The sequence below is a fragment of the Acinonyx jubatus genome, chromosome B2 (assembly GCF_027475565.1).
Source record: "Acinonyx jubatus isolate Ajub_Pintada_27869175 chromosome B2, VMU_Ajub_asm_v1.0, whole genome shotgun sequence".
In the NCBI taxonomy this organism is placed as follows: domain Eukaryota; kingdom Metazoa; phylum Chordata; class Mammalia; order Carnivora; family Felidae; genus Acinonyx; species Acinonyx jubatus.
The window spans coordinates 26,942,157-26,968,417 of NC_069385.1; the positions used below are offsets into that span (position 1 = coordinate 26,942,157).

The following is a 26,261-nucleotide window of genomic DNA, read 5'->3' on the forward strand; positions in this document are numbered from 1 at the left end:
CCTCCGTAAACCGTATAACTCCGTTCTACCAGATGCTGAAGCCAAAAATGTTGGGCACATTCTTGCTGCTTTTATTCTCTTTACACCTTCAGTAAATACTACAGATTTATCAATTATAGAGCCCCTACTAAAATCCCATATCCGATGTTATGCGATGATGAAGTCCAGGGCATGTTTCTGAGACTGGGTCATTGGGGCACGTTGGAGGTGAGGTCGTGAGAGACTGATGAGGGATGGATCCGCTCTGTGGATACTGAGTTCACCAAGAATGTTAACAGGAGTAGTGATGGAAGGAGGCTGAGGTGGGATGACAGGGGAGCCATGGTAAGTGATGGAGTTAGGTGTTATTGCATAGCTAATAGGAAGTCACTAACATATTTTTTTTTTTAATGTTTATTTATTGTGAGGGGGAATGGAAGAGGGAGAGAGAGAGAAAGGGAGAAAGAAAGGGAGAATACCAAGCAGGCTCCATGTTTGAACCCGATGCAGAGCTCAATCCCACGGATCATGAGATCACAACCTGAGCAGAATTTAAGAATTGAACGCTGAATCAGATGAGCCCCGCTGGTGCCCTATGGAAGTCACTAACATTTTTAAGCAGACGACTTTATGATTAGGAACAAAACTTGTATGTACCATCTTGTGTTTGATGGAAGATGTTGAGATAATGTTGAAACTGATTTTCTAATTTATACAATATATCAAACCTGACTCTAGAACTTCTAGAGAGGGAGTATTTTAACAGACTGATTTCTGATTTGAAAAATAGAGAAATTTTGTCAAAAATTCACACCAGGTTGACAAAATAAATGGTAACTGTGTGAGGTAATAGATGTGTTCACTAGTCTTATTGTGGCAATCATTTAGCAGTATATACATATAACAAATTATCACATTATACACCTTAAACTTACACAATGTTTTTATGTTGATTATATCTCGATAAAACTGGGTGGAAAAATGAAGCTCATTTAAAAGAAAACATTGGACCAAATTCCAGAAAGCATCAAGTTCAGATGGTTTCATAGAGAGGGTTCCACTAAAGCTTTTAAAGAGTAAGTAGATAGGGAAAGGGGGAAAAAGGAGAGGGAGGCAAACCATAAGAGACTCTTACTTTTAGAAAACAAACTGAGGGTTGCTGGAAGGGAGGTGGGCAGGAGGTGGGCTAAATGGGTGATGGGTATTAAGGAGGGCACTTGTGACCAGCACTGGGTGTTACATATAAGTGATGAATCACTAAATTCTACTCCTGAAACCGAGATTATACTATATGTTAACGAACTAGAATTTAAAGAAAAACTTGAAACAAACAAAAGGAAAAGAAAATAGAAAGAGTAAGTAAATCCAATGCTTGAAACTTTCTCAGAGCAAAAAAAAAAGAAGGATATGGTGTGATTTTTTTTTTCAAACGAATTAGATTTACCCTGAGATCAAACCTAATAACAAAGACCACACAAAGTAGAAAATCAGCTGGCCAGTCCCACTCATGAATATTATCATTAGAAGTCACAGTAGAATGTTAGGAAACATAATTTAACAGCTCGTTACAAGACAGATGTTTAAAAATGAACCTGGATTTATCCCAATAGGAATGCAAGGATTTTCAGTATCAGTTAATCTAATCACATGTTAATATATTAATAGATTTGAAGAGAACGATCGGCTCAAAACCATAGATAGTGACAAGGTATTTGAAACAATTCAACATCCATTCTTGATAAGAAACACTGCATAATATAGAAACAAGTAGATACTCATACCTTAAAATGTATCTGCCTTGTCACCAAAGCCAACATGCTATTCCATGGGCCATTCTTCTTAGAATGAGACGTAAGACAGGACATTCACTTGCCACTATTATTACATTGTATGGGAAGAATTGGCCAAAACAATTAGAAAAGTTGTAGGGTAAGAGGCTCAGAAATAAGGGAAGACTGAGATTAAATTATCATTCTTTGTACATGATATGTTTGTATGCTTGGTGACTCCAGGAAAATAAAAATTTGAAACTGCTAGCAACAGTAAACTTCAATGACATAGAAAGGTATGATGTTGATGTATGGAAACCAATACTTTTCATATCTACAAAAGCAAATTACAAGATGTAATAGGAAAAATCTATTTAAAGTTGTAATGGCAGACGGGGTGCCTGGATGGCTCAGTCGATTGAGTATCTGACCCTGGATTTCAGCTCAGGTCACGATCCCAGGGTGGTGGGATCCAGCCCCATGTCAGCTCCACACTGAGTGCGGGGCCTGCTTGGGATTCTCTCTGTCTCTCCCTCTGCCTCTCTCTCCTGCTCTTGCGCACTGGCGCTCTCTCTCTCTCTCTCGCTCTCTCTCTCTCTCTCTCTCTCTCTTATGCTCTTGGATGAGATGACTCCGTATCAGAAAGCTGTCATTTCTGCCCATGTTGACTTATAGAATTAACACAACACCAATAAGATGTTGAGTGGTTTAGTTTCGTTTTGGTGTAAGAGTGATTTGGGGGATGGACAGAGAAAGGGAAGGACCAGAGAGGATCTAAGGGTCATAGCTGGGAAAGCTGTAACCTAGAGGAGCAATGAGGAAGGAGAACTACTCGCCTCACCAGGTGCTAAAAAGAGTCAGGAATTGCTCAGTGTGGAATCTGAATGTACAGGCCAGCAGGACAGAATATTAAACATAGACTATAGAGACCAGAAGTCTACCTAAATCTTCATGGGATTTAGTACGTGATCGAGTTGACATTTGAAATCAGGTGGGAGTTCAGTAACTATAAAAGGGGCTCCTAGCCAGCAGTGTATGGTCTCCGTGTTAAGGCCAAGACCCTTAAGTGCCATGCATGCTCTTAAAAGTCATTTTAACAGTTGGGGTTATTTTAGATACAGAGTATGTAGAGGTCAAATTTGAGGGAAAATGCTGGGGAAAGCCTTTACTTTGTATTTTCTAGGTAAGTGGTAGGAGTTGGGGTAGGGTGAGGAGAGCAGTGGACTACACAGCAGTTAACAAACGCTTAGACTACAAATGCTCTGACCTGGAAAGAGGTACACAGAATGAAAAGCATCTGATTTGCATTCGGCAATAGGAAGCATCTATTATGTGCTTAGGATAGAAGCACGCTCCTAAAAGGAGAGCTGCTGATAAGGTAAAAGCTAAAGACATACGTTTAGAAGAACCTAGGGGACATCTGTTCCGGGTGTTTATTCTAGAGAATTGTTCTAGAATAATCATCCTAATGCAAACCATGTTTACGAAGCAAGACTCCGGTTTATGGTATAAGGAATGGTACTTTGCTAATTATCTCCACGTGTATCTTTCAAAGTGTAGCAAGAAAAATAACTATTTCCAACGATATATGTTATATATAAACTTGCATGAGAGAAATGCTGTCTGCAAAGGGCTTTAGAAATCTCACAGAACACCTTTTTTTTTTTTCCAACCGTGAAATCAGAGAATAAGTCAGTGCTTTAGTATTATGCTAGTCGCAGCCTTGTGTGTGTGTGTGTGTGTGTGTGTGTGTGTGTGTGTGTGAGTGTTCTTTCAGTTTTCAGTGTGTACCAGGTACTACCAAACAGGTTTTTCCGGTATTTGCAGGAAGTTCAGTTATGCGTGCCAAAATATTTCCAGTGAGTCGATAGGGCATCTCCCCAACTGCCATTGTTGGAGGTTATGTTTGATGATATGTTCACTGAATCAGGGAAACATTCATAGAGGCCCCATTGTCTCAGCAGAAAGGATGTCAGTTATGAGTTGCTCAATCTCTTATATAAAATTAACTCCCAAACACGTAAATTAGACTGGGATTATGGCAATAAAAGGTTGGCTTTTATGGTACTGATGTAACCTGAAATCTTCTATTTCCTGTTATTCTTTGAACTAGCATCTCAGGTTCTGTTTTAGTCCTCATTGATGAGAGATACTTCAATTGAAGGAGGACTTTGAAAAGTCAAAAGGGATAGTAGACTTGCTCTGTAATTGCACATATCGGAGGCTTATATAACATGATGCTTGAGATCGCCGGTTTGGGGCAGCCTGTCCACCTGTTGAAGCTGAGTGGTTTTGGGTAAATTGCTTCTCTCCATGAGCTTCGGTTTCCTCGCTGTAAAGAGTTAGAAGCCCCATGTTCTGGTTTGCTCAGGACAGTCCTGTTGGTTACAGCTGCTGTCCTGCGTAATTATTAATAGCACCCCCTTTCACTTTCAGAGGAGTTCTGGTTTTGATCATAAGTTACACAGCCACCTTACCTTCCTTGGGGAGGGATGTGGTGAGGTTGAAATGAATTAATGTTTATGAAAGTCTTCACTTGGTGCCTGGCACATAGAATATGCTCAAATAATGGCTAGTTCAGTATTACTAAACTGCTTGAGTTTTCAAACCAGACTACAAAGAAAAGGACTCCACGGACAATGAAATTTGGCCACTCTCCCACTCCCCCTAAGTCTTTTATTATAGACTTTCCGCAAAGAATTTCCTGCCTGAAGCAACAAATTTGAGAGGTTTCAGCAACTACTAACAAACTTCCCATTGTTGTGTCTTTGTTGGTTATCTCTAAATAGAACTACTAGAGGTCATACTAGCACTAACTTTACTTTAGAACACTTGCCAGACTTTTCCAAGTTATATCTCATTTCCCACAGGAACTCCAATGGAAGAAGTATTTTAATAATCATTACTATCATTTTTCTTAAGTTTATTTCTTTATTTTGACAGAGAACAGAGCGCATGAGCAGGGGATGGGCAGAGAGAGAGAGAGGGAGGGAGAGAGAGAGAGAATCCCCAAGCAGGCTTTGCGTGCAGTCAGCACAGAGCCCGATGTAGGGCTCGAACTCACAGACTGTGAGATCGTGACCTGAGCTGAAGTCAAGAGCCGACGCTTAACTGACTGAGCCACCCAGGCACGCCTCATTGCTATCATTTTGATGATCTGGAAACCAAGACTCAGAATTATGAAATAGCTTTCCCAAGACCACATGGCTAGAATGCATCAGGGAGGACGCGAATGTAGGGCCTCCGCTTTATATTCCATTTCTCTTCCTTGCACCATGTTGGTGAAACAAAAGGGGGAGATTACTACACTCCCCAAATGCCTTCTTATTATGCCTGTTGTTGGCATTTTTCATTCCACTGTTGACTTGTCTGCTATTCATTCATTCACTCATACCATTGTTTCAAAAACCACTTAAGTACCACTTCGTCTCAGTATACAGACATACTGCCTGGCCTAGGATGGTTTATGGTCTAGAAACCATGCCCTAGATGACTCTAGTGCAGTCATTTGTATTGGGTCTCTGTGAGTAATTCCAGGGCACAGTGGAAACCCAGAGGAGTCTATGCTAGCTCCTTGTGTTCAGTGCTTCCCAGTTTGGGACACCTTGGTTACTTTGTATCTTGCAAGCAGGAATGAGAAGCCTGGGGACTGTCACTTTTCCAGACCTTTATGCATTCAAACCAGTAAATTGTTCCAGTGTCTCTTGTTGCAAACACCCCATTAAACTGGAATAAGGCTCCATTCATATCTGCCTTCCCCTTTACATGGGGACACAGCATTCCTGTCTTGTTGCTATCCGTATACCTCTGTATCTCCCAACATGTGGAAAAGTTCAGGAGCCAGAGACTAGGCTCCGTGCTATATGTGAATCTATTTAATACTTATTGCAACCATGCAAAGTAGCTTGGATTGTACCCATAACACAGATGAGGAAACTGCATTTTGGAGAGACTATATCGCTTGCGTAAGATCACATAGTTTTAAAATACTGAAACTGAAATCTCGGTTTTAAAACAGTGTTTTTGAGATGTAATTTACATAAAATACGCATATTTAAATTGTACAATTTAGTAAGTTTTGATATATGTGTACACACATGAGCCCATCACCACAATCATGGTAGTGAACACCTTCGGCACCCTTAAAAGTGAAGCAGTCTTTTACATTAGTAAAAGAGTGAATAAATAAATACGTATTGGAATGGAATGTATACCCAGTAAAATGAATGAATTGTTGGCTCACACAGAAACATGGATGTGTCTTAGAAACATAAGTAAATAACACAACACCGAGAATGAACCATTTTTATAAAAGTCAGTAAACATGTAAGTTACACATATTGGTACATATATAACAAAAAGTAAGGGGATAATTAACACACAATTCAGGACAGTGGCTATCTTGGGGAAGGCGGGGAGGAGCACTGAGGTAGATGCAGTTATTGGTAATAGTTTGTGTAAGTCACGGGTTGGGTGGTAAGTTCTGAAATATTCATTATGTTATATATTTTGTATATATCATTTATTAAAATGAAAAGATTATAAGTAAGAAGTACTATATCAGTTTAAACATTTAAGGTCTTAAGTATTTTCCATTCTTTTAAGGAAAAGATCCTTAATATGCAGTCCACAATATTAGTTTCAGTCCACAATATTTTAATCCAACATGTAATAATGACAAAGGGGCTGGCTTTGTGGTAAAAGGACTAATATGCTGATGGGGAGAGAAAGAACAATTGAAGCTATTTAATATTGTGGATATGGACACCACCATCTGGCCATCAGGGAGCCGCTAGATGGGCCAAGAACCGTGCTTCCGTATGGATCCATTTCCACTGCCCCTGCTTTTTTTGTTGTTGTTGAGCCTGGGGTTGGCGGGGAGGGGATAGGAGAGAACAGAAGTAAGTCAGGATCTTTTGTGTCTAAGTATATTGAAAGTAGAAGAAGCACATATAGGCAAAAAAAGGCTGCGGAAGTTTCGACACCTTATGAAGCCATCTATGATCTGGAAAACCAAGAGTCAACCCAAGACAGATTTCCTTCTGGGAAACAAAACAAAACAAAACAAAACAAACAAAAAAAACCCAACATCAAAGACAGAGTCAATGTCCTGCAAAAAGGAGTGGAGTGTATGTTAGTATTCTTTTAACTAATGCTCTACATAAGGGCGCCTGGGTGGCTCAATCGGTTAAACATCTGACTTTGGCTCAGGTCATGATCTCACAGTTCATGAGTTCAAGCCCTGTGGCTCAGAGTCTGGAACCTGCTTTGGATTCTGTGTCTCCCTCTCTGCCTGCCCCTGCCCTGCTTATGCTTTGTCTATCTTTCAAAAATAAACAAACATTAAAAAATTAAAAAAATAATAATAATACTCTGTATAGTTTCATCTGTTCTACATTCATTTTCATGTAATAATTGCTAAATGAATGCTAAATTTAGCTCTGATTATAATTACATTTTTTAATTGCTAGGAGCATAGCAGATTAAAAAGGAAAAAGCCTGGGCTAATCTGTGATTCACATTTAAGCTCACTTTTTGATAACTTGGCCACCTGCCAAAGAGACCATGTTTCAGGCTCCACTGTCCATCTGGTGGGAGCTTGTCTGGCTTCCAGACAGGACCTAGGAGTCTCTGAAATGCAGGTCTGCAGCATCCCAAATCTACACAACAACTGCTGGTGTGGCCAGTGATTTCCCTTTCTAAATTAAGTAATCTGGCACAAGGAATTGTGGTTTCTCCTTTCATTTGTGACTCTTCATTCCTTCTGGGATCAGGGTATGGGGTATCAGGGAACGTTACTGATCAACGGACAGGTTTAAAAATTGCATTTAAGGTCCGAAAGCAAGGCAACTTTACACTCCATGTTTGAAAAAAGTAATTCACTCTATATTGAGGCAGTCCATTAATATGAAGCATGGTGAAGCTATTTGAGTTGTTCTGTTCTCAACAGAGGGAGTTGAGTTGCTCAAAACCTATAGCTCGTAAATGACAAGAGCCAAGATGCTGGTACTTAGTGTTTTACTCCAGGGTTTAGTGCTTCTTCCACTGCACCACACTGCGGTGGCTTTTCTAGATTTTTAAAAGGTTTGTTCTTGAAGAAGAGATATAAATGGAGGTTTTATCTTTAGATCAGACAACCTAGTAACTTATTGCAAATATTGCCAAGTTGTTATTTTAACACTGTTAAACAGCAGAGACTCTGGGGTCAAGTCCGGGTTCTAATCCCAGTTGTCCACTTGTGAACGTCCCAAGAGTAAAATTACTTAGTTCTATTTCCTTATTTATAAAATGAAGCTAATGCTATAAATATTAAATGAGGTGCCAATTTCTATAAAGTCTGTAACCCAGAGCAAGGCATGTAGCAGCCAGTAAATAAATGGTGACCCTTTTTTAGCTAAAATCCTGAAATAGTTCTCTATGAAATTCTGATTTAAAGCTTCCTGGAACTTACATTCTCATGGGAGAGAAAACAAGGTAAATATCTAAAATATATGTATACTATTGATATGTACTAAAGAGAAAAAGCAGTGAAGGGAGATATAAAATATTAGGGAGGAGTTGAAATTTGAAGTATGCTCAACAGGTAAGACCTCAACAAGAAGGAGACTCTTGAATAAACACATGAAGAAAAAGATGGTGTGGATGTCTAAGGGAAGAGCACGTCAGGCAACGGGAGCAGCAAGTGCAAAGGCCCTGAGGCAGAAGTGTGCATGATATGTACAAGAGACTACACGGAAAGGATGGAGTGGCTAGAGTGAAATAAGGGACTGAATAGTAGGAGATGAGGTCAGAGGGAGTGGTGAGCCGTTTGCAGATCATGTAGGGTCTTGTCAGTCATGGTAAGGATGTTGGGGGGTTTGAACAGAGGAGCAACACAATCTGACTTAAATTTTAAAAGGATGCCTCACGCCTCTGTGTTGAGACGTAGACTTGGAGTGGGAGGGTGGGCACAATAGGCAGAAATGTGGAGGCCAGGTAAGAGGCTAACATAATCCAGAGGATTACAGTGTCCATCTTAATGGAGTAATCATGATGTGTTCGGCTATTGAGACGCAGGAGGTGGTTCCCTGCGCCCCTGCTGGATTTATAAATCCTAGGAAGGATAGGAGTGCGATCGTTCTGGAAGTCATACCGTCCTGGTTTTTATCTTTCCTTAGTTGTAGCACTGTGTAATAGTCACATTTGCATAGAACTTTATTCTCTGCCATGCTTGGGAAATTGTCTCACAAATGAAGAGAGCCCTTTATAATAGATTACCTTTGAAAGTTGTCATACTGGAGCTCTCCCTGGCGGTCATCCCACGGCAACCAGGCTAAACTCAAGTACTTTCTCTTTGTGATAGTTATCGATTCTGACGCCGTCAGTCAGCTACAAGAAAAGTAGGTTACTAGGGCTGTTGGGCACCACTGAGATGCACACAGACTGTGGAACGGTGCTTCACCATCTCCCTTGGCAGGTGTCACGTGGAAAAGGGAACCCTCCCTGCAGCATGTCACCGTGCTATTTATTCTTCATCAAGCTGTAGCTTTACTTTTCAGTTAAACTGGTTTCGTTAGGATTTGCTTCCTGTAGACTTGAAAGTGTGTGCTGTATTTCAAGATTACCTGAGAAATTATTTCTGTGTGTGTATCAGAAAATTGGAGTGACCTTCTAATTGGCAACGTTGAGATTCAGTCATGACATGAGACCTTTATGCGAACTGTCATGAAATTCTCATATACAGTTAGTTTTAATTTACTTGTGTGTGTGCCTGGGGGGCAGGGGGAGTCTGCATCTTAAGGGTAGAGAATATGTATTATAAGTCACGTGTAACCAGCGTGGTACAAGTACAAAAAGGCTGGAAATTATTTATATCACTGTGGCTTCGCTGCCACTGCGGACTCAAACATTCCCTTGTTTATCTTTCAAGGATAGGTAGGAGTTGGAACCACTGATAGGTGTTGTAACCATTTAAGCAGAATTGGATCAAATGTGAAATGGATATGGTGTGATCTAATATCATAATCCGATGTAATTTAATATCATTATCAGATGTCGGTAACATATGCTCATTATAAATCGAGTATATTTATTTGTCAGTTTAATTACAAACGTCTTTTCCTTAGGTGGAGAAGAAACTACCATATCATTTTACATTTTTACGTATCAAGAATATAAAGTCAAAAATAGAGATGTTTCATTATGATTTATTTTATATTATCTATTTCCACAACACCTTTATTATTGGTAGTCTTTTTGCAATAAAAGAAAAAGTAATGAACTTGTCAATTCACGATTTTGCTTTCTTTCTTTTTTTTACTAAGATTTTTTTTTTTTTTTTTAAGTAACCTCTATACCCAACTTGGTGCTCAAACTCACAACCCACGATCAAGAGTCCTTTGTTCTTCGACTGAGCCAGCCGGGTGCCCCCATGATTTTGCTTTCCTAAAGTCACTTTTATAGGACCATCACCTTTATTTCCATGATGTTTAACAGCCATAGATATTTTCAGAGATTTTATCTCATTAGGTCTTTTTTTTAATAATTTTTTTTAACATTTATTCATTTTTGAGAGAGAGAGAGAGAGACAGAGTGTGAGCAGGGGAGGAGCAGGGAGAGGGGGTGACACAGAATCTGAAGCAGGATCCAGGCTCTGAGCTGTCAGCACGGAGCCCAACATGGGGCTCGAACTCATGGACCACGAGATCATGACCTAAGTTGAAGTTGGAGGCCTAACCAACTGAGTCACCCAGGCAGCCCTTATCTCATTAGGTCTTGAGAATGGCTCTTTGTGGGACTCAGGAGGGAAACATATAGCCCCACTTTACAGCAAAGGAAGGGTTCAAGAAGAGCCTAAAAGTCACGAGACTGTCAGGTATAAAGTGAATAGACTCAGGTCTTTGGATTCTTAGTTTAGGCCCTATCCCCCAACACCAAACTATTTTATTTTATTTTATTTTTTATTTTATTTTTTTTAAATTTTTTTTTCCAACGTTTTTATTTATTTTTTGGGACAGAGAGAGACAGAGCATGAACGGGGGAGGGGCAGAGAGAGAGGGAGACACAGAATCGGAAACAGGCTCCAGGCTCTGAGCCATCAGCCCAGAGCCTGACGCGGGGCTCGAACTCCTGAACCGCGAGATCGTGATCTGGCTGAAGTCGGACGCTTAACCAACTGCGCCACCCAGGCGCCCCAATACCAAACTATTTTAATTGGCTCTTCTGTAGTCCTTGTGAAATTTGTGCAGGGCTGGTAGTTGTAGAATAAAAACAGATATTTTACAGTAAGATGAATTCAATAGTAATAAACAGTGATTACAGTGTTCTTCTAAGTGGTTGAACTTTCTAACAGATGTATTTCTTCTGTAAATTTCTTACCTGTATGCTTTTAGAAACTTGCATTAAATCCAGCAAGGTATCAATGCCTGCTTCTTAAAGATAGATAAATCCTCACAAACATAATATTGAACGAAAAAAGAAAGTCACAAAAGAGAACGTCAGGATTCCCTTTAGGTCACACATAGGCAAACAAAGCTATGGTGGGGTGTTAGAAGTCAGAGAGTAGTTACCCTTGCTTAGGGGTGTGTGGTTTGGGGAGGGGAGTGTTGAGCTGACTTGGGTGCTGGTTACACAGGTATTCCCTTGGGAAGGTTCATTGACTTTTTATTCTGAAGTAAAACGCTTTTAAACGCCTTATTTTCAGAGGTGGTAGTTAGTTTAAATGCTTTCAACTCGAAGACCAGTTCTTAGACATTTATTGTGTATTATAAACTGCCGTTTCTCAACAAAAGCCAATCACCCTTTTTTGTCATCGTTGTTGTTTGTGAGCACATTGTGTTTGAGTTCTTGGAGCTTCCTTGTCAAAGAGCCAACTGTCGTGCGGCCATGGTACCGTCCATGGTAAAATGCTTCCCCAAACAGCGTTCTTGCTTCCGCTTTTTAAGATGTTATGGGAAGAAAGTATTGCAGAAAGGATCCCCAGTTAGGATGTTAATCTGTATTGAAACAGACACTGCCAGAAATGTTTTCATGGAATTGTGATAAGGCTCAGAGCAGAGCTTCAGTCAGCTTCTTAGAATTTAACAATTTCACACCAATTGTTTTCATATAAATGGTTTCAGAAGAGCACACAATAGCTCTATCATTCCAGAAATGTTCCTTGAGGCCAGCGCCTGAAGGAAATGAGGTTGAGGCTAGAAATGACTTTGAGCAAACAAAATTTTAATAAAAATGGAAACCGATGGCCACAGCCATGATGCTTCTCCGGGCTTCTAGAATTCAACTAAATCCATAAGCTTTCTGACCACAGTAAATATAGGAGAAACAGGAAGAACTGAAAAGATATCGGGGTCAGCAAAACCGTTTGCAGACCTCATGGTTTAGAGACTAAGGCGACGGCGTGAATCATATATATAACGGGTCATGCTCAAGATGATGAGCAGTTTTCTTGCAAACTATTGCTTCTTTCTTAAATGTAGCCAGTTTTTTTTTTTTTTTTTGGCTCGCTTTTTAATGAGTTGAAAAAATATTTTATTGATTTATTTATTTAACATTTATTCATTTTTGAGAGACAGAGACAGACGGAGTGGAGGAGGGACAGAGAGAGGGAGACACAGAATCTGAAGCTGTCAGCACAGAGCCCGACGCAGGGCTCGAACTCACAGACCGTGAGATCATGACCTGAGCTAAAGTCGGCCACTCAACCCACTGAGCCACCCAGGCGCCCGCGCCCTAGTTGAAAAAAGGCTTTAAACAAGGAATGTATTTTTAAATGTTTTTGCCAGCTATTTGCACACTACAGCATCTACTTACTGTTTTCCCTGCAGTGTTCTATTTCTTCATCAGAAGAGGAAAGACTCATTTCCATCAGGAGACCTAACACGCCAACCTCAAGTGACTTCTCTGACCTTCATACTCAAACGAACTGGACCAAGTCACTTCCTTTGCCAACGCCAGAAGAGAAGATGCGACAGCAAGCCCAAACAATCCAGGCTGATGTGGTTCCCATTAATATAACTGGTATGCTTTGCTGTACAGATAGGTTTCTAAACATACTTGGGAAAATGACTTTGGCTTCTGTTTGTTATATGCTCTTAGCATCTCACTTGTACATCAAAGGTAAATAGCTATAGTCTGGCTTCCTGCTCTGTGTTTAAGGAAAGGAATACTAAAATTTATATGTGTGCGTGCATATGAAATATCTCTTGCTTGTAAGATTAGAGGGCTGTCACCAAAGGTTGATGTCATGGAATTCATAGAAAATGTGTGTCTTTTTTCATTGAATTGCTTCTTTAAAATATTTTGTTTATTTGGGAACATCTTCTAAATGTGGCCCTGGGTAAGGAAACAATGACGTTTCCCTTCTAAAGGGCTGTTTTATGTAGTATTTATGGAAGTGAAGAAGTAACAGTTTTGTGATATTTTTGAGTGATAGATTTTCTTGCCCTTTTGTCTTCTCAAATTGCTTAAAATAAGAATATCAAGTGAACTAACAGTAAGGATTATGAAAATACTGTTTTAAAGTTAAGAGGATGGTCAAGTCATATTTTGATCCTCATAATTTGAATTCTATAATCTTCAAATTCAAGTTCTTTTGGAATATTATGCTCAGATTTTAATCATCTGTAATATTTAAGGGGACAGATAACAAGGTACATGAAGCTCAAAGACAGTATTTCATGAACTTAGAGGAACTGTTAAAAGGCACCAGATTTTTCCTGCTTTATCAGTTCCGTACCTCATAAAAAAGGTCTGTGGTTTGGGAAGCATACCATGTGTAAAATAGATGTGTTAAGAGTTAATGTTGGACAGTGTATTCAAGAGAAACTGGTTGCTAATAATCGTCATCGATAACCAGTCCTTACAGAAGCATGGCCTCTAGGGCCAGAACCTAAAAAATATCAGGTGACCAATAAGGCTGAGTTTTCATAAAAAATTAGGATGAAAACCCATAGCACCCTTGCTGTATTTCTGAAGCTAATGCTGTGGTCTGCTGTTAGAAAGGTTTTTGTATTTTGATAGTTAATGCAGACTTTTTTTAAAAAAAAAACCTTACAGATGTTTAAAAATTACACTTAAAATAAAAATTACATCTATTTTGAATTCCTGAGAAATTTAGTACATAAGTGCATGAATTATTTTAAATTCCAGGTACATTCTCCCACATTGATTGTATTTAAGCCTTAAAGGAATAGCATAGTATTTTATTCCATTTTCTTTGCAAATAACATTGATCTTCCCAAGTGTGATTCTCATGCACCTAGATCATATTTTTTTAAGGTTATTTTTAGAAGTAGCTGTGTTTCAGAATAAAGTGTGTTTATTGCTTAATGGAATATGTGGACACAAATTTTCTATAAGAAAACACATTACATTATTTGATTGATTAAATGCAGCAGAAACATAAATTACATTATATATGATTAGATGCCTCCAAAGTAATATTGTAAGATAAGAAGATTGTGCTATGAAATATGGCAGTCCTTAATGGAATTAGGATAAATGCATTATCCTGAGATCAGGAAAATTAAAACAGTAACTACAGCCTCAGAAATAATCATTTGCAATGAAATGCATTGTAACAACAGAAGACATTGCCATTTCTTTGAGCTGCAATTCCCTCCTGTTGATGACTAAGTAGATATGAATTACACAGAGTTTAAAAGGAGGCCTTCAAATGCCACATAGGAAAGGCAAATGACAAAGAAGTGAGCAAAATGAGTTATGTCAAAATGCAGTTTACTTTTAATTGAGTGATTAGCATTTTCAGAACTGTAATAATCAAATCTAGTATCTAGTTGCATGTGTATTGATCCATCTTCTGGATCATGTGTTCACATACATATACATGCATTACATAAAGATGTTAATTTTTCTACTATTCTGATACAAAGAAGCATTAAATTTAAAATTTCCACTTTCAGCAGTCGAGTTGACCTAGGTTATACCACTTCCTCCTCTTTAAATGATGTGTTTCTGCAGCCCTAGAAGGCTTTTGAGACTAAAATATAGCTTCCTGTAGGGAATTGTCATGTGTTCATTTATTTGGATGAACATCGACCCTCCGGTTTGATTTTCAGTCAGGATCAGCAGGGGAAAGAAATGTTGATAAATATATTATTTTACGTCCAGAGTGAAGCCGGCCAGGCATAGCAGCAGAACATTAGCACAATGAGCTGCCAGCATGAAAATCAATTTAATCCCCTCAGTCATAGTCCTGTAGGGAATCATCATGTTCTAGGAGTTGAGGAAGGAAAAAAAAAATGTTTCAAATGAAATGCATATATGTGTAGGTTTCCTATTCGCCATGTGGATTAAAAGCCTTCCACCTGGAAGATGGTACCATGCTTAACAGTTTTGGCACACTGGCTTTGTACTAATGTCTGCCGTTAGCTAAGTTTATTTCTAAGTAGTAACCATGACTAAGGCTGTTTTTCAATGAAAGGGAGTGAACCAGTGCCTCTCAACAAATATTTATTGAGTAACTACTTTGTGTCAGGCATTGAACTGAGTGACACAGGGGGTGCTAAAGTACAAGAATCATGGTACCTACCCTCAAGAAATGTTTAGTCCACCATCGGGGACAGACATTTGAGGCCATGATGCAAGATGGAGAGTTTGGTGCCTTTAATGGCATATGTCTTAGATGTCCATTCTCGTGGTTTGTTTCTTAATTTCCTTGGAATTTGAGTGGTTTATCTCTTGTTTTTGTTTTTAAGGAAGCAAAAGTAGAGACTAAATGCAGCTATCTGTTGATGTTTTGTCTGTTTTTAATACCTTCATACAAGGAAATTGTTTTCCTCTGCGGCAGGGAACTATGGACCATTGAAGTCATGGCTTGCCCCCTTACAAGCATCATACGTGCTATTGTACTTAGTGATGCGTTTATTACAGTGATGATACCTTCGGGTGTTTCACCATCTTCTCTCAATCATTTCTGGTTTTCTCCATTAGGAACAAAGTTGCAAGCATTTATTTGTGTTTGTTGCTTCGTACATGAAATGTGCTTTGATCATTCAGATCTTTTATCCTCTGTTTTGCTTTAAAGAAGTTTCTAATCACAGTTTATTCCTATTTAAATAGAGGGTGCCTTGTTTACAACATACTCACTTTGTGTGTCAATATGGCTAAAAAGAGTGAATGTTTATATACTTCTTTTTGTACAACATAAGCATGATGGGAGTATATAATTTGTGTGTATATGTATTTTTAAAATCTCTTTTTGAGGAGAATAACCATTTAACAGAGACAGTGCTACAAAACTTTCTTTAATTAAACTGGGAAAGAATTTAAAGCAGACCAATCAGTAACTGCTACTTTATTATTTTATGGTTTCCATTGGTGTGCTAATCACACAAGTTCGTACTTGAGAGGACAAAAAACAGTCCTGTGCATATGGCATTCTAGGTTTGATTGCAAAACTACCTGAAATGTCTGAATTAAGATCAATTGTCAAAAGTGATCAAGAAGCAGAAAGAAAGCAGTTCAGCTTTAACAACAGCAGTGCTACTGGGTCTCATTGTGGTAAAAGTACTTTATCATTATAAGGCTTTTTATTGGTCATTACAGTTGTATCTACACCATAACAATTACCGCAGCCTGCCCAAATGGTCAGCCTCCTTGACAGAAAGAGAAAGCTCTGCATCCAAGAATTCTTGATTATTTGTATCCTCACACAGGACAAGACATCATATTGCTCTCTAGAGAGAACACGTGAATACAATAGGCTCATTGCCTTCACCACACCCTACACTGATGTGAAGAGTGATTTTGGTGACGATAGGGCCTATGTAAAACACTTCCAAAATGACCCATTTTTGTAAATAACAGAGAATCACTCTTCAAGTCATGTTAACAAATTTGCACTTGTTACCCCAGCTCATGTGCAAATGAGATCAAGGTGCTTCCTTTGGAAGTAGACCGGAAATGAAAAAATAGCCTTATGACGATAATGTGCTTTCCTTCTTTTTTTGGCCTTCAGCATTCATTCATCATCATAAGACTGGCTAACATCATTATTAATAACCTTCTTATCATTTTACAACAAGCTTCTCGAAGAGAGTGCATGGTGTCGGCTTGCTTGAGAATAACATTGCTTTGCTTGTTCTACTACTCTATATTAGGGGAGAATTTCGATCGCCAGGCCAGCCTTCGGCGGTCTCTAATTTACACAGACACTCTGGTAAGACGACCGAAGAAAGTCAAAAGGAGAAAGACTATTACAGGAGTCCCTGACAACATACAGAAGGAGCTAGGTATGGCTCATCAGAACTGTATTCTGTTGCCCCTCGTTACCGCTCAGCATTACTACGCTAACCTCATTGTGGTGCTTACGAGATCAATACATTCTGATAGCCGTTTGGTGCCCCCAGAGGGCCAGCTTCTCTCCTGAGTGCAGCACTGGGTACAAGTCTTAACATCCCCTGCAGATGATTTGTTGAGTTTTGGTGAGACGGTTACAGGAAGAGCTTATATAAAGACTGTCAACTGGGGTGATAGACATTTACAGTAATGTCAGCATCTCCATGTGCCTTGCACATTGGGTATTTCCACAATGAAATTTACCTTTCACTTAGATTTTAAGTTTTCATAAAACCAAAAACTCATTCTAGGACTCCAGATAATGACGATGGACTTCATTAGTTAATACTGACAACGGTGATGGTCATTTTGTCATCAAAGAGACAGCAAGTGTGAGATAATTAGTAAATTTCAGTACAACAGAAAATACTCATTTATGTTGGATAGTGCCTTAATGGAATGTCCAAGGAAACAGTTTCATAGGTTTTTAATTCAATATTTTTCAACCTGTGATAAAAACAGAAAAGAAAGAACCCCCCCTCTTTTTTGGGGGGGCGGCTAGCGGAGAAGGTTATTTATTTCATAATTCACTTATCCATATTATTTCTGCTTTTCTTTATAGATGCTTTGGGTAACCCTCTCACTCTCCTCTTTCTATATTCCCTTCCTCCTTTGGTTTTCAATGGGCTCATTGGGAATGTCTACACAGACAGCAGAGCACGCTGGGCCGGGGCAGGGACTCCAGTGCCAGATGTGTGGATTTGAATCCCAGCTCTGCCGCTGATGCCCGGGGTGGCCTCAAGCTGGTCACTTCACCTGCCCGAGTCTCCTTCCTCGTGCAAATAATGTGGTTGTTGATGTTGACAGAACATACCTCATAGGGTTGTCTGAGGGTGTCATGAATTCATACAGGTGAAGCACTTGGTGCCGGTAGGTTCACTATAGGTTAACATAAAAGCTGCTTTTGTAATTACCGTAGGGAACTTAATACTACCTATTTTGAAATTTGCCTCTTTCTCTTCAGCCAGCCTGTGGACTTATTTCCTCATAGTTGCTTTCACCTGATATTTTTACTTTTATTTGCTTTTGAAGGTTACAGTCTAGATACTCGGGATAATTCTTTCGGAACTTGCCCCGCAGTCTTTGAGTCAAAATGGGTTTATCCTAGCTCTAGTGATCTGTTTGTTATACTTTGAGGTAGCATTGCCTGCTTCAGCTTCCAAGTGCTACAGACATTGTTCCTATGTGTTTTTTCCCAAAACACCTGCTGAAATGCCCTGTTTTAGGGACAGAAGGCTCACTCTTCTTTACCTGGCGTTCTCTCTTTTACTGCCACCCAGTTCTCCGATATGTATGTTCTGCCTTCTAGACTGAAGCCACAGTGGGACAAGAATAGCAATGCTTTGCTTTTGCTCTAGGTAGTTCCGGTGACATACAAGTGCCCGTGTTATTTCATAACACAGGGTCTTATCGCAAACAAAGGTGAGATTGCATCCACAGGGTTTGAGAAATCTGTCTTCCATCCGTGCCCCTGCATCTGCTTCCAGATCTGGGCCGGTCCTCCTGGATCTCATTCTTTCAGACTCTTTCTCTTTTTTTCTTCCTTTAGGTGACAGCTAACTTATGTGAGAAACTAGTACATACTCTTATGTTCAGTAGATACTTAATGGGCTAATTCCTTACAGCACTGCAGTAATGTTTATATTTTAACTGGTCTTTTAGGGGACGTTCCTTAACCTAAAGGAGTGACTTTAAAGACGTACCCTTTGTAAGATAACAAGGTTGATATTTCAGGGTAGTCTACATTTTAAATGGCTGTGCAACCAAAATAGGTAGGTTTTGGATGGCTTTGTGCAAAGAGTATAAGAATAATTTGACTCAGAAAAACATATACATACACACAAGTATTCAGTGTGAATTATCTCTGTGTCTCCCCCTGTTCACTCCCCCCTCCCTCCCTCTCTCTCTCTCTCTCTCTCTCTCTCTCTCTCTATGTATATATGTAACATGATTTCTAGAACCTCAGAGATAATGAAATTTATCACTTTTATTACTAAACCAACCAGTATGGAGCCAATAACTCAGTTGCCTCTTTGATCTTAGTGGAATGATCTGATCAGCTAGGTAAATCAGGTCTTCTATAATTGTATTTTTAAAATCAGTAATTGAGTCCCTGGGGCCCATGCTCCCATCTCTTTTGTATGTGACATAGAAACACCAACAATGCTGGAGGAAAGGAAATAGCTCTGCCCACCTCATTGCGCAGTGGTCTTGGCCAAACAGAGACAGTTGATGTCACTGCGCAGTCGACATAACCTGGATCATAGCTGGTGGTCCACTGAGACAGCTGTATTGAAGTGAGAGCTAGTTTAAAAAAAAAAGAAAGAAAATATAAGAAACAACTGTACTTTTATAGATAGACTAGTTGAAAGGATTGATAGAGTAAGGGAAAATAACCTTTGAATAGAGTAACATTTGGGGCACCTGGGTGGCTCCGTCGGTTAAGTGTCCGACTTCAGCTCAGGTCACGATCTCACTTGCATGAGTTCGAGCCCTGCATCGGGCTCTGTGGTGACGGCTCAGAGCCTGGAGCCTGCTTCGGATTCTGTGTCTCCCTCTCTCTCTGACCCTCCCCTGTTCACGCTCTGTCTCTGTCTCAAAAATAAATAAATATTGAATAGAGTAACATTTAGCAGAAAATTTGGATCATGTATTTTCTTCATTCATTTTATGACTTCTGGTTGATCTTGCCTTTTCTCCCCAATATTCTGTACTTGAAAGGTGTCTGGTTTGAAAGCTTATAGACACTTGGTATTTTCCTTAAAAATTAGTCTTTTTTAGATACGAAGGAGAGGGAAGTATGGCTGAGTCAAACAAATTAGATAAAAAAAAAGGATATGGTTATCTGAAAAGAAAACATTCACTAGGAAAGATACTTCCTGTCCACTAGACACTGCCCAAGTTGCTGGAGATTTGGAGTTTTAAAAATCAAACCAGAGATTCTTCCAGAATTAAAGTTGATTGTGCTTCATTATATGTACTTTTCACTTCAGAAACCATAAACAGTGGATTCTAGAGATGAGTTGTTTTATTTTATTTTATTTTTATTTTTATTTTTGAGATGAGCCAGTGTGTACTTTGAAGTCAAGCTATGAGATTTACTCTCTAAAGTCTTTATGGCCTAGAATTCGTTGCCTTCCATTTAAGTGAATCGGACAAAATTTCTAATTTTTTCTTTACTCTTATTATCTTATATATACATAGAAATGTATTTGAACAACCCATTATGAGTTTTCATCTTTTAGAATCAGATAGGATTATTTTGTTGGTATACAATTATATTTGGCTCCTGAAGAGTTTGAACAGTCCTTGAACAATATGTATTCCCCAAGCAGAAAAAGCTTCACTTAAAGGAATCCCCCTTCTGAATGATTTTTGATAGTTTGTACGAAGAACATTAAGAACATAAGACCAGACATGACTTTTTGAAAATCCACCTATTAAACCTTAAATTAACTGGCTTTGATTACATGTTTTTTTTTTTAATTCGACATACCTTGTAGTATTGCGTAATAAGTAGAAGAAAAAATATAATTATTTCTTTAGGTTGTAAAATCAGATAAATCCATTCAAGATTTTTAGCAGCACCCGAGAGGTCTATATTTGCAGTCCTCTCTCTTTTTTTTTAAGTTTATTTATTTATTTTGAGATGGGGGAGGGGCAGAGAGAGAAGGGGGAGAGAGAGAATCCCCAGCAGGCTCCACACTGTTGGTGCACAGCCTGATGCGAGGCTTGAACCCATGAGCCCTGAGAGCATGATATGAGCTGAAGCCAGATGCTTAACAAACTGAGCCACCCAGCTGCCCCACAGATCTCTTTATTTATAGTCTGTTTTTGTTATTGAATTCTGGTCAAGATAGTGTTCATCTATATCCTATAATATGTGACACTTTTTGTGCTATGAAAATATTAGGCAGTCTGTTTTGGGAATAGAACTTTGGTGGTCCCTATGACGGATGATACGTGAGTTGTTTTCCACACAGGTTTTTTAAAGTCTGTAGAAAAACTTTGTTAATAAGAAAGTTGTACTGGGCTGTAAATGGCGAAGAAACGGTTTTATTTCCATTTTCAGAAGCCTAAAATGGTTTCACATTCAGAATTGTGACCTGAAAGAATCAGTACTTTGTTTATGGCCCTTAAAGACCATTAGAAATCTGCCACTGGTCCCATGCAAAACGGCTGCAATCTTAGAAGAGAAAGCATGAAAATCCATTGTTCAATGGAATAAGGTAACTTGAATATTTGGAAGCAAACTGGTGGAGCCGTGCAAGTCGATTTTCCCACCTACTAAAATACCTCTTAAAATAGCAAAACCTTCATCTTTTGTTTTCTTTCCTCAAAGTGGATTTTTCTCCTGCCCCTGCCCTTTGACCCACTTCCTCTCTTTCTAAGGGAGGACCTCGTGTGCACGTGTGTGTGCGCACGTGCGCGTGTCTGTCTGTCTTCAGTGAGCGTAACTGGCAGAGAAGTAGGGGGGAGGAAACAGATCCTCTTTGCTAAAAGATACCAGTATAAAAATATTCTCCGTCATCACAGTGAAGGAAAAGGCTTTATGCTTTATTCCTCACAGGATGACATCTCCTTTGTGGTTCGTACAAGAACATCGCTGCCATTTTTGTAATAGCCTTGGTATTTGGATGTCCAGTCAGGGACACGTAGTTAGTTCATGTGGGATAGGGAAGGAGTTCGCGGGAATCCCATCACCACTGGTGTCCTTGCCCAGGTGAACAGTGATGCCAGCAGGCACCCAACTTGCATTGCTCAGCAAAGCCCATGATTGAGAATTTTTCAGTTTTTGAAACAGTGTAGAGAAAACTGGTTTTGCTGTTACTTTTCAAGATTTAACGTGTCCTAGTGGTTAGTTACTATGCATGAATTGGTTTCTCTCTCCCTCTCCTCTCTCTCTCTCTCTCTCTCTCTCTCTCTCTCTCTCTCTGTCTCTCTCTCTCTGTCTGCCTCTCCACTTTGGCTAAATTGTTGGTTTCATGTTGGAATTGTGTTTTTAAGATTCTGTTCCTTTCTAGGTATTTTGAAATCTAACTGTTATCTACACTTAAGGTTTTTTCTCATCCATTTCCCTCTCTGTTTGGCCCTCCTTATGCTTGCCCCCTCCCTGCCCCGCCCCGCCCCACCTTTAAACATACCTGCTCTCATTTGGTTTTCGAGCTCCAAGAAATGAATAACCCTAATTTGAGGAAATGCTCACTGGATGAATTCTTGCAGCTTTCCCCCCACCAGAACATAACAGATTGCCATTGGATTTTGAATGTCACTGACAGACAGCTGACAATGGTCTAACATGGATACTGAAATGTTTGATACACAGATGGGCCTGTAAATCATTTTTCCCTTGGAATTCCTTCTGACATAAAAAAATTAATATAATCAACACTGTTTTATACCAATATCCCCTGTAAATGGTATCTCTGTAGCGCCACTATTGAACCACCACATTCATTTGTCTTTGGGAAAGATCGTCACAGCTTGACAGATACTCGGCACAGTCACCTGGCGGGTGACAGGCCACCTTGAAATCTTTACCGAAAGGAGGTTATTTGAAAAGTATCTCTTGCACAGAGTGTTCAGCTTTGATCTTAAAGTGAGTAACTGAGAATTCCATATGTAGCGCTCACCCTATAGGAGGGTTTGAAGTACAAATCGAGAGAAGTACCTGACATTCATAAGAAGGGTTTTTATTTTTAGGAGTATCAATAACTGTCTAAACTCTCAGGTGCCTACAGGAGGAAAGAAAAACTAAATCGAATTGAAAAAAAAATATTTTTAAGTACAGCAGAGTAAAAAGGGGATGAGGGTATCAGTGATGAACTAACATACTTTTATTTTTAGGTAACAAGCCTCTTTCTGCTTTATCTCCAGCATCAGGCACCGGCCAGGATGAGGTCGGTGCTCACTCAGTGTATACCCCAGACCACTACTCCACACTAGGAAGGCTTGACAGCTCTCGGGCTGCTGGGCAGCGCTCAGAAACCAGGGACTCCAGCTGTCAGACCGAGGAAGTGAAAGTTGTACCACCTTCCATGAGAAGAATCAGGGCACAGAAGGGGCAAGGCATCGCCGCCCAGATGAGCCACTTCTCAGGCTCCTCTGGGAACATGTCTGTGCTGAGCGATTCCGCGGGTATCGTGTTCCCTTCCCGCCTCCACAGTGATGCTGGTTTCCACAGCCTTCCACGTTCTGGAGCAAGGGCAAACATCCAGTCCCTCGAGCCACGGCTGGGTCCCCTGGGCCCTGCGGAAGACCTGGATGGCACGCGCCCCTACCAGAGCGGGAACCCACAAGTAGATGAAAACCTAGGACACTTAGGAGGTGCCTCGAGGACCGGAACACTTTTGAGGCCCAAGTCCCAGGAGCTGAGGCACTTTGAGAACGTGATTAGCCCAGCGTGCGTGGTTTCTCCTCACGCAACCTATTCCACCAGCATCATCCCAAACGCCACGCTCTCGTCGTCACCGGAGGTCATTATTATTCACGCTGCTCACAGTCCAGGACAGCTGGACGGTAAAATTACCAGCTCCTGTTCATACCTGAAGGCAAAATCCAGAGAGCACCTCCTGTCCAGGCATGCTAGTAAAGAGGGCCATCAGTCTCACGGCGGTCACTGGACTGAGGGTCACCCCACTGTTCTTTCCCAGGCCCTAGATCCCCATCCCCCCAGTGCAGCCATGCTGTCCTCCCTCTGTGATTCAGCGGTCTCTCTAAATACTCCAGCTAGTCGGGAGAATGGATCCCAAGCCATGACCTACGACTGTAAAAACAACCTGGGCTTTCCAGCGCACGCCCAGGATGTGGATGGCAAAAGCGAGTCCAGTTTTTCCGAGGGCGGGGGGCACGGCAGCTCGGAGCCCTGGGAATACGGCGCCGCGGGTAACGGACGGGCATCGCCACTGAAGGCACGTGCGGCAACTCCCGGCTTCTCCACTCCCGGAAGTAACATGAGCAGCTGCAGTTTGGATCAAACGTCGACCAAAGATGATGCCAGGTCCCTGTATTCAGAGGAGCACGATGGCTTCTACGCATCTATGCACCCCGACGCCGGACACGGATCTGGAAACCTGTGCAATAGCAGCGATGGCTTCGGGAACCCCAGGCACAGTGTGGTCAATGTTTTTGATGGGCGAGCTCGGAAGAGCCAAGGGGACCGGCCGCGTGACCATGACAAGTCCCTTTCGCGTAACATCTCTTTGAAGAAAGCGAAGAAGCCGCCCCTGCCACCCTCCCGGACGGACTCCCTGCGCAGGGTTCCCAAGAAGGGCGTGCAGGCCAACGGACAGGCGCTGAATGAGAGCCTGATCGCCTCGCTTCAGCACTCGCTGCAGCTGAACCTCCCGGGCAAGGCCAGGGGCGGCAGCTCGCCCTCGCAGAGCCCCTGCAGCGACTGTGAAGAGCCCTGGCTGTCCCGCTCCCGCAGCCAGAGCACGGTGAGCGCGGGCAGCAGCATGACCTCGGCCACCGCCCCCAACGTGTACTCCCCGTGCGGGGCCACGCCGTCGCAGAGCGACACGAGCAGCGTCAAGTCCGAGTACGCGGACCCCTGGGGGTACTACATTGACTACACGGGCGCGCAGGAAGACCCCGGGATCCCCGGCGGGGGCTGCCCCGGCGGCAGCGGGGCGCCGGCCGGAGACGGGCCAGCCTGCCAGGTCCAGGAGGGCTCCGGGACCGCGATGCCCCAGGTGCCCGGTGGCGCCGTCAAACCAAAGGTCACGTCACCGGAGAAGTCCCACAGAGTCACTTCTCCATCCAGTGGGTATTCCAGCCAGTCGAATACACCCACAGCGCTCACCCCTGTGCCTGTGTTTTTAAAATCCGCGTCACCAGCAAACGGGAAGGGGAAGACCAAGCCCAAGGTGCCAGAGAGGAAGTCCTCCCTGGTATCTTCAGTGTCCGTCTCCTCGTCGTCCACCTCCCTGTCTTCCAACACTTCCACGGAAGGAAGCGGGACGATGAAGAAGCTGGATTCTGCGCTGGCCTCTCCCCTTGCTGCCGTTCCTCTTCCCCCTCCCCCGCCTTTAGTAGACTCCCCCGAGGGCTCTCTGCCTCAGTCTCCCCTTTTCCCCCCTCCACCACCGGAAGCTCTCACTCCCTTCTGTCCCCTCCCTGGCCAGGGCTTTCCCCCTCCCCCCAGGGCACTTAGCCCCTTTCCTCTGGGTGCCTCGGCTTCCCTGCCGCCTCCCCCTGCCTCGGTACCCTCCTCAGCTCCCCCGCCTGCCCCACCCCTTGACCCCAAATTGATGAAAGATGCCAGGCCTTCTTTCAAAAAATCTGGCCAGCCCGAATGCTCCTGGGAGGCCGGTAGGCAGCCCGCTAGCAAAGAGGAGGGCACTAGACCCCCCATGCCCCTGATAACCACTGAAGCATTGCAGATGGTACAGTTGAGGCCCGTGAAAAAGAACTCAGGATCCGAGCAAGCACTGTTATATGAACAAGTATCTCAGGAAACACTAACTCCGGTTGTTCCCCAGTATCATTTAAAGCCATCTGCTTTCCTGAAATCCCGAAATAGCATAAATGAAATGGAGAGTGAAAGCCAGACTGCCTCTGTGACAGGCTCGCCGCCGACTCCTGCCAAGAGCTTGAGTCAGGGTCACCAGGACGGTGAAGCCGAGCGTGGCCTCCTGAGCCGCAGCCCGGGCCGCGCCGCGGGGCCAGAGGCTGGGGCCGCCCCGCTCCAGGAGCCCCCCGGCCCGTCCCCCGGCAGGAAGCCACCCCCCATTTCCAAGAAGCCCAAACTGTTCCTTGTGGTGCCACCTCCGCAGAAAGATTTCACAGCGGAGCCCGCGGAGAACGTGAGCGGAGCATCGCCCAGCCCCACGAGGGGAGAGGCAGCCGAGACTTGTAGAGCCGGGGCCGGTCCAGACGAGACCGGTCCTGGCGGCTCGGATCTCGAGGGAGGGGCTGCAGCTCCCGCTTCCCCCGGCAGAGTGAGAGCCAATGTCCCCATGGTGCAGCCCGATGTCTCGCCAGCCGCCAAGCAGGAGGAGCCAGGTGCCGAGAACAGTGCAGACGGTGGAGGCAGCGCGGAGAGCTGCCTGTCTCTACAGGACGGAGGGCGTGAGTCTGCTTTTCTCTCTCCTTCCCCTCCGACCACATGCAGCCCAGGCAGAAGATAGGGCCGGTGCATGTTCAAGGTAAAGCTAGCCACATGTGGGCTCA

The 26,261-nt window shown here is 42.1% G+C and overlaps 1 protein-coding gene across 5 annotated transcripts in view; it reads left to right on the forward strand.

Annotated features, from left to right (window-relative positions):
• NHSL1 (NHS like 1) overlaps positions 1-26,261 on the forward strand; it is a 131,877-nt gene that overhangs the window by 96,528 nt on the left and 9,088 nt on the right. For 4 of the 5 annotated variants that reach the window (XM_053222190.1, XM_053222192.1, XM_053222191.1 and 1 more), the window contains exons 4-6: positions 12,554-12,746; positions 16,850-16,981; positions 22,965-26,159. In XM_053222190.1, coding sequence (XP_053078165.1) covers positions 12,554-12,746; positions 16,850-16,981; positions 22,965-26,159 — 3,520 coding nt within the window. The remainder of the gene's footprint in view (positions 1-12,553; positions 12,747-16,849; positions 16,982-22,964; positions 26,160-26,261) is intronic. The other variant, XM_027056775.2, reaches the window with a different exon arrangement.